Source organism: Atheta coriaria, unplaced genomic scaffold (genome assembly GCF_025399875.1).
Source record: "Atheta coriaria isolate IRGN ID8LTWV9N9 unplaced genomic scaffold, Caltech_Dcor_3.1 hic_scaffold_5_pilon, whole genome shotgun sequence".
Classification (NCBI taxonomy): domain Eukaryota; kingdom Metazoa; phylum Arthropoda; class Insecta; order Coleoptera; family Staphylinidae; genus Dalotia; species Dalotia coriaria.
The window spans coordinates 2622243-2629428 of NW_027045447.1; the positions used below are offsets into that span (position 1 = coordinate 2622243).

The 7186-nt window shown below is 39.4% G+C and overlaps 1 protein-coding gene and 1 pseudogene across 1 annotated transcript; one reads left to right on the plus strand and one right to left on the minus strand.

Moving 5' to 3' along the window:
* The first annotated feature begins 1769 nt into the window (after positions 1 to 1769).
* LOC135791630 (elongation factor 1-alpha-like) lies at positions 1770 to 2890 on the plus strand (annotated as a pseudogene).
* Positions 2891 to 4481: 1591 nt separating this feature from the next.
* On the minus strand, positions 4482 to 7186 carry LOC135792634 (retinol dehydrogenase 13-like). The gene is given in 6 exon segments (XM_065303297.1): positions 4482 to 5278; positions 5473 to 5595; positions 5651 to 5746; positions 5749 to 6027; positions 6493 to 6765; positions 7073 to 7186. Coding segments are annotated over 5 exon segments (954 nt in total). The 5' UTR covers positions 6611 to 6765; positions 7073 to 7186; the 3' UTR covers positions 4482 to 4940.

Sequence of the window (7186 nt, forward strand, 5' to 3'; positions counted from 1 at the left end):
CCACGTAACAAATCGCAGTGACAACCAATTGCCAAGAAAGTTTTTTCAATGCGAATGTTGTTTTACGCACACGAATTCCACGAGCTGGGATAGCTGTGATGGTGCATCGTTCTCTCGAATACTAGAATTCGATCTACGCAGCGGAGGTCGTACGTGTGCTTACAGCAGGCGCATTTCGCCCAAACGAGCGGTGATATTCGCGACGCACAATACTGCAATGGATGGTTGCACACACAGGGTTGTAGGTGATTATGGACGCCGAAGACGTTATTTCGCACCGAGAATGCACCCTTCGTCACGAGAATTAACCTACACCCACGACGCGTACTTCTTGTACTTCTCGTGCGCATACACACAAACGATGCGCACATTCGCGCGATGCTATGGAAATCCGAGCGTAATCATCGACAAACATCGACAAGATGGCGCGGCGCACGCGCACCATTGGTAAAAGCGGCTACCATTTAAACGGGGAAATTCGTTGAATAGCGGTGGCGCAGCGTGGCTTAAAGTTGAACTTAACATAGCTGAGATTCAAACCGTGAATTAAGACGTAGGATTGGTGTAGAAGATCATACCAAGAGTGGCTGATTGGTTGTATTTTGTTAGAAATGGCGTAACTTGTTGAAATGTTCATTTGCAAACGGTACAACTAGTACAACATAATTAACATTGTTTAAATGTATATTTAAGTCCCATAAATTAATCATTAACTTGATTGCAAATAGTATATAAAATCCCTTTCTGTTTTAGTTTTTTAATGCAAGTTTTAAAATTTTGGCGTGCAACAAATTTAGAGTCTTGCAAAATAATGCATGGTTTACATTTTGAACCTAATGGAGCTAATCAAAGCTTAATAATGCATGTAAAACACGTTGATTTAATAATCAAGGTCAAGCTGGTTGAATGACTCGCCATGCTCGGCTTTGCCATCGTGTTTCATCGTGTTTGTCATGTGAACCACGTTATTGCAGCATTTTCATAGTTTTCAATGCAAATACCTAAAAATGCTACTAAAGTGTATGGAGACATTGAATATACTATGATAAGATATATTTTACTTTTACTCCGATGTTTTATTCATATTTTTATCTATTATCGAAATATTGTGAAATTATCTTTTGAATTTATCTAGAGGGCACCTTCGGCGTACATCCGGTAGTGTAACCACTTGTTGCGCATACGCGTGCTCGGATGTGACGTCGACCAGTAACACCAGTGGGAGCACGTTAAGGCCGTCGACTCCAGCTCAATCCTCCTTTCTGTCTGACTCTTCGTCCGGTGCGGTTGACTCCGTTAGTTCGCCGACAAGTTTCAAAGTTGCACTTGGTTTAACACACCACAAACAAAGCAAGTAAGTACAATTTCTTATCATCATTGTTTACACATCTAGTGCATGCAATTTGAAGCGATTCATCACGTATTATTTCACGCGATATTTTACAAAACATGATTCGCACCACGTGTACGTGTCCCCAGCCGCTATGCACAGCGTCCGCCATGGTAACCATATGCGTATGCATCACGTGTTTCGACTCATGTTTCATCAAAATTCCTGCTTGTATCATCGATTTTCATCTTGTCTCTTGTGATGCCTAATTGAATTCATTGGCGTTTCCGAACAGACATGGGCAAGGGAAAAGGTTCATATTAACATCGTCTCGTCATCGGTCACGTCGACTCCCGACAAGTCGACCACCACCGGTCATTTGATCTACAAATGCGGCGGTATCGTAAACGTACGTCGAGAGTTCGAAGGGAAGTAGGAAATGGGTAAGGGTTCCTTCAAGTACGCGTGGGTGTTGGACAAACTGAAGGCCGAGCGTGAGCTGATGGTATCACCATCGATATCGCCCTGTGGAAGTTCAGAAACCGCCAAGGGTACTATGTATGTGACCATCATCGATGCCCTGTACAGAGATTTCATCAGAACATGATCACTGGTACCTCTCGGGCTGATTGCGCTGTGTTGATTGTTGCTGCGGTACCTTGGTGAATTCGGTGGTATCTCCAAGAACGGCCAGACCCGTGGCATGCTCATCGCCTTCACCTTGGGCGTGAAACAGCTCATCGTCGGTGTTAACAAGATGGACTCCACCGGTACCATACAATGAGGGGCCGTTTCGAAATCAAAGAGGGGTACTCCTCCTACATCAAGAGATCGGTTACAATCCGACGCTGTTGCTTTCGTGCCCATCTCCGGCTGGCACGGCGACAACATGTTGGAAGCTTCCCGCAAGATGCCCTGGTTTAAAGGGATGGAACATCGAGCGCAGGAAGGCAAGGCTGACGGCAAGTGCCTGATCGAAGCTTTGGACGCTATCCTGCCCCATCTCGTCCCACCGAAACCCCTTCGTCTGCCACTCCAGGTAATTAATTACTACCTATCTTTGCCGCTTTTGTTTTAAATGATGATAATTTTTTAATGGTCAGATTATTTAGTGGTGACTTAATGGCTTAATCTTTACTGATTTATGCTTTAATTAACAAATTAGGAAATGGGTTGGTTGGCAAATGTTTAATTGTGTATTTATCTCAGGACGTGTACAAATTGGCGGTATTGGAACGGTACCGGTCGATGCGTGTTGAAGGCCAGTGTCATGAAGCCCGGTATGGTCGTTGTGTTCGCCCGCTAACCTGACCACTGAAGTCAAGTCCGTGGAGATGCACCACGAAGCCTTACGGAGCCGTGCCCGGCGACAATGTCGGTTTCAACGTCAGAACGTCTCCGTTAAGGAATTGCGTCGTGGCGCTACGTCGCCGGAGACACCAAGAACAGCAACCACCCAAGGCGCCGCCGACTTCACCGCTCAGGTAATCGTGCTCAACCACCTGGTCAGATCTCAACGGCTACACGCCTGTGCTCGATTGCCACACCGCACATATTTAGCGCAAATTCGCCGAGATCAAAGGAGAGGTCGATCGTCGTTCCGGCTTAGGTCCACCGAGGACAACCCAAGACCAGCCATCAAGTCTGTGGTACGACGCTGCCATCGTCATCCTGCAGCCGTCAAGCCGATGTGCGTCGAGGTCATTCCAGGAGTTCCCACCTCTGGGACGTTTCGCCGTGCGTGACATGGGGCAAACGGTCGCTGTCGGTGTCGTAAGTCCGTATCATTCAAGGACCCGCTGCCGGCAAGGTCACGAAGCCGCCGAAAAGGCACGAAGAAGAAGTAGCCGACTCCACTTACAATTCCATCCGGTTTGTTTTTTGCACATATATACTATAATATAATAAATATTATCTCTTCCATAGTTACGATTTACTGGAAAGAATTCGAATAGGTTTTAATAACGAGACTTTGTGATTGATTCTGTTTATTTTTCTTGCTTTTGATCATAGAAGCTCCAGATTTTTGTTTTTTATTTAATTTGATTATGACCGGAGTCTAGAATTTATATGAAATTTACCGAACTAAAGGATATTTTTTTGTACGGGATAGGGAAACGAGCAAAACCAACTGAAACTTTTGTAATACTGTACAACTCTTAGGCTTACTTCCTACTCGTGGGACAACTTTTATGAAGCATTTACTACACAATATTTTTTGGAAATGTCCCGGCTTTTGTATCAATAAAAGCCGTGAATGCAAAGAACGAAAAAACGGCGTGTGCTAAAAGATGGATATTTATTTTAATGTACGGTAGACGGCGATGCGCTGGCAATTGGCAAAATTTCCGGATGCGAGTGTGCAACAACTTTCACTTTGAATTTTGGATAACTGCTGTTGTGAACTATTGTAAATTGCTATGCTTTTATTTGATCTAATAAACTACACAGTACTGACAGAAACAGGAATTTTATTTGAGTTTAAAAGAGTTGTTGGGAATAAACGCCAAATTCTTGTCAATACCACAGCAAAAACATCGTCATTGTGTGTAAAATTAAATTCCGCACCTTCACTCCCACGTAAGGTTGTGGTACGTCATGGTATTTTGCAATAATTGCGAGTTATTATTGGCTCATGAACCGTAACTCGGCGTCCATTTTGTGGAGATGTACGTGAATCATCATCAGTTAATTCACGTTGCAATATTTCGCGAAATTTCACAAGTAGCAACAAAAAATAGGTTCGGAAGTTATTTATTCAGCGTTCCAACGTTTTTTTGTATAATATTGCACAATTTTGCAAGTGTCCAACTTGTTTCCTATTTTTTTTATATCAAAAGAGATAACAATCACTTCAAAACGTCAAAAACAATCATCTTTTAAACTTCAATCTTACATTTTATTTATAATCTAACGAATAACAACAAATTCTTACTTTTAAAGTTATCAATTATTACTGATTATCAGCGAAAATAATGTTTAATGTGTTAAACGTGTTGCCTATATCAACCAAATTGCTTTGAAAGTAAGTTGTTTGTTATAAATACCTTAAACCAAACAAAAAAAAAACACACATTTTTACACATTGTTTGTAAACTAAACGCAAACACAAAAAAAAACACTAAACAAAGGTCAACTAAACATGAAATACTTAGGTCCGGAAGTTATTTATTCAGCATTCCAACCTTTTTTGTATAATATTGCACAATTTTGCAAATGTTCAACTTCTTATCCTATTTTTTGCATCAAGATTGATAATAATCACTTCAAAACATCAAAAACATTGATTTTTTAAACTTCAATTCTTACATTTTACTTATTATCTAACGAATAACAACAAATATTAACTTTTAAAGTTATTAATAACTGATTTTCAGCAAAAACAATGTTTAATGTGTTACATGTGTTGCCTATATTATCCAAACTGTTTTGAAAACAATAACAAAAACACATTTTTACACATTGTTTGTAAACTAAACGCAAACACAAAGAAAAAACACTAAATATTATCACTAAACAAACACGAAAACATCCACAATAGTAAATTTAAGCTAAGATTAACTAAACATGAAATACTTTATGAGTGATCGTACGTTTTCGCATGAAATTTTTATGGATTTATAAAATTATAGTCTGGTCCCAATCCAGTGAGCAGTAAACTTTCTTCCCACAAGCGTTTTGCGTCCTCTTTGTTCCTCGCTCTGTAGGAAGGATTTGTTTTACTGCACTCTTGATAATATAATCCTGTTTCCTTAGCGCAGTCTTCACTTAAACTGCAGTAGATACTTGTCTGCGCGCCTTGCTGCGGTGACTTACACATGAACGTAGTAAATGTAAGAAACAAAAATGTCACTCCTTTGAAGAAAGTCTGGTCTAGATTACGTCCAAGTTCTGTTTTTATCACGCCAGGGTGTAGACTATAAGTGTGAACATGATTTATACCAGCTTCTGCAAAAAAAAGCTGATTTAGTGTTGGAAAACAACATGGCCGTCAAGATAAAAGCAGAAACTGATAAAATTCAAGATGATTGCTATTAAAATGTGTAATAATATAAATTCAAGGTTATTTTAAAGCAGATATTCTTTATATTAACTTGTTAGTCATTTTTTAATAGATTTTCCGTTAATTTTACGTGTTTTACCTTGTAAACGACGTGCCAGTTCCTTGGTGAACAAAACATTCGCTAGTTTGGATTGAGCATAAGCATTAATTGAATTGTACCGCCGTGTTTTCCAGTTTAAATCATCAAAATTCATTTTTCCACCTAAAACACACAAAAAAATCAATAACCTACGCCGCCATTTTGTTTTTACACCTACCAAATATACGCCAATGCGCCATTGATGAAACATTTACAATCCGCGCCGGTTGACTATTACTAGCAATAATCCTCGGCAACAATAACAGCGTAAACAAAAATGCCTGAAATGATTAGTGCCAATCTGCATCTCAAAGTTATCCTCGGTCGTATCTTTTGGACACATCATCACACCAGCATTATTCAGCAAAATATCGATTTTCTCTTCGTTGTCGCTGATTTTCTTCGCACATTCACGCACGGAGCGTAAACTTGTGAGGTCCAGTTTAACCACTTGGATGGAACCCACATTCGGCGCGTTTTTGCACTCGTCTTCCACTTCTGTCTGAGCGGAGGTGGCTTTTTCGAGATTTCGGCACGCCATGATTACCTTGGCACCTATCGCACAGAAAAGAAATCATAAATTTCAATAAGTACAAATATTTATTCGGTGCGTAAGAGTATTTATTCCGTTATGTAATAATCTAGAGTTTTTTCAAGTCTCTTGAGCAATGAACTTCGAGCGTCCACTTGGAATTCGGCAATGAGCAATCAAGAAAATTTACTAGGTCAAACAAATTAACATTTATACATGTAATATGAGTGAAAATACAATATTTCTACATTATATTAACGCGTAATTATGAAAAATATCGAACACAAATTGTGTCGAACGGTAATTTAGTACTTATGCAACCAAATATGCATTTTATGCAATATAAACACAAATTCTTCAAAATTACAACAGAAATTTTAATTTAATTGCATTAATCTAGTTCAATCTCAACGTTTCGCAATGTAATTGCCTTGTAAATGTTAACCGTCGACTTCCTTATTATTAATCAAGCGAATTCCAGTGCATACCTCGCAGATAAAACTCCTTAACGCATTCCTTGCCAATGCCGGTGTTGCATCCAGTAATAACGACGGTTTTGCCATCAAGACGCGCCGTCGACCTGCACTTGGAACTCAAGACGCCCATGGCAATGCACTTCTTCTTCTTCCTCTGCTATAACTATCAATGGTCAAGATCTTGATCGGCGCCGCTTTCTTCTTGTTTGTTGTAACTGTACCACGTCGTGTCTGGTCCGCTTCTTCACTGCGCGTCGACCGCCTCGCACGAACTGCGTCGCAAGACTGCGAAGCGCGAAACAAAACCGAAACTTTTTTAATTTCTGATTGAAAGGAATCAGTAATATGTCGTTGTTGCGTCGTACATTTAAGTAATTCAACACGTTTGTGTCATGGGTGTTTATGTGACAGATGCGTTTTTTAACTGGTTATTGATTTGCATAATTAGCGTGTGATGAGTACGCAAGTGCAACGAGAAATTATAATTGCATTAGAAATGATTAGATTGAAAGTAAAAACTTATTTTCTAAGCGTTTATAGTAAGAATTATATGTAAACTTATCAAAAGAGTGAAAAAAATAAGCAATTTTACCTCTTTTATCAAATAAATTAACAATTGTTTTGTAAAAATTGTAATTTTTCTGTTGAATTGAATTTAATTTGCTATAAAACTTATTAATTAGTTGTTTTAGTTGTTTGCACTTTG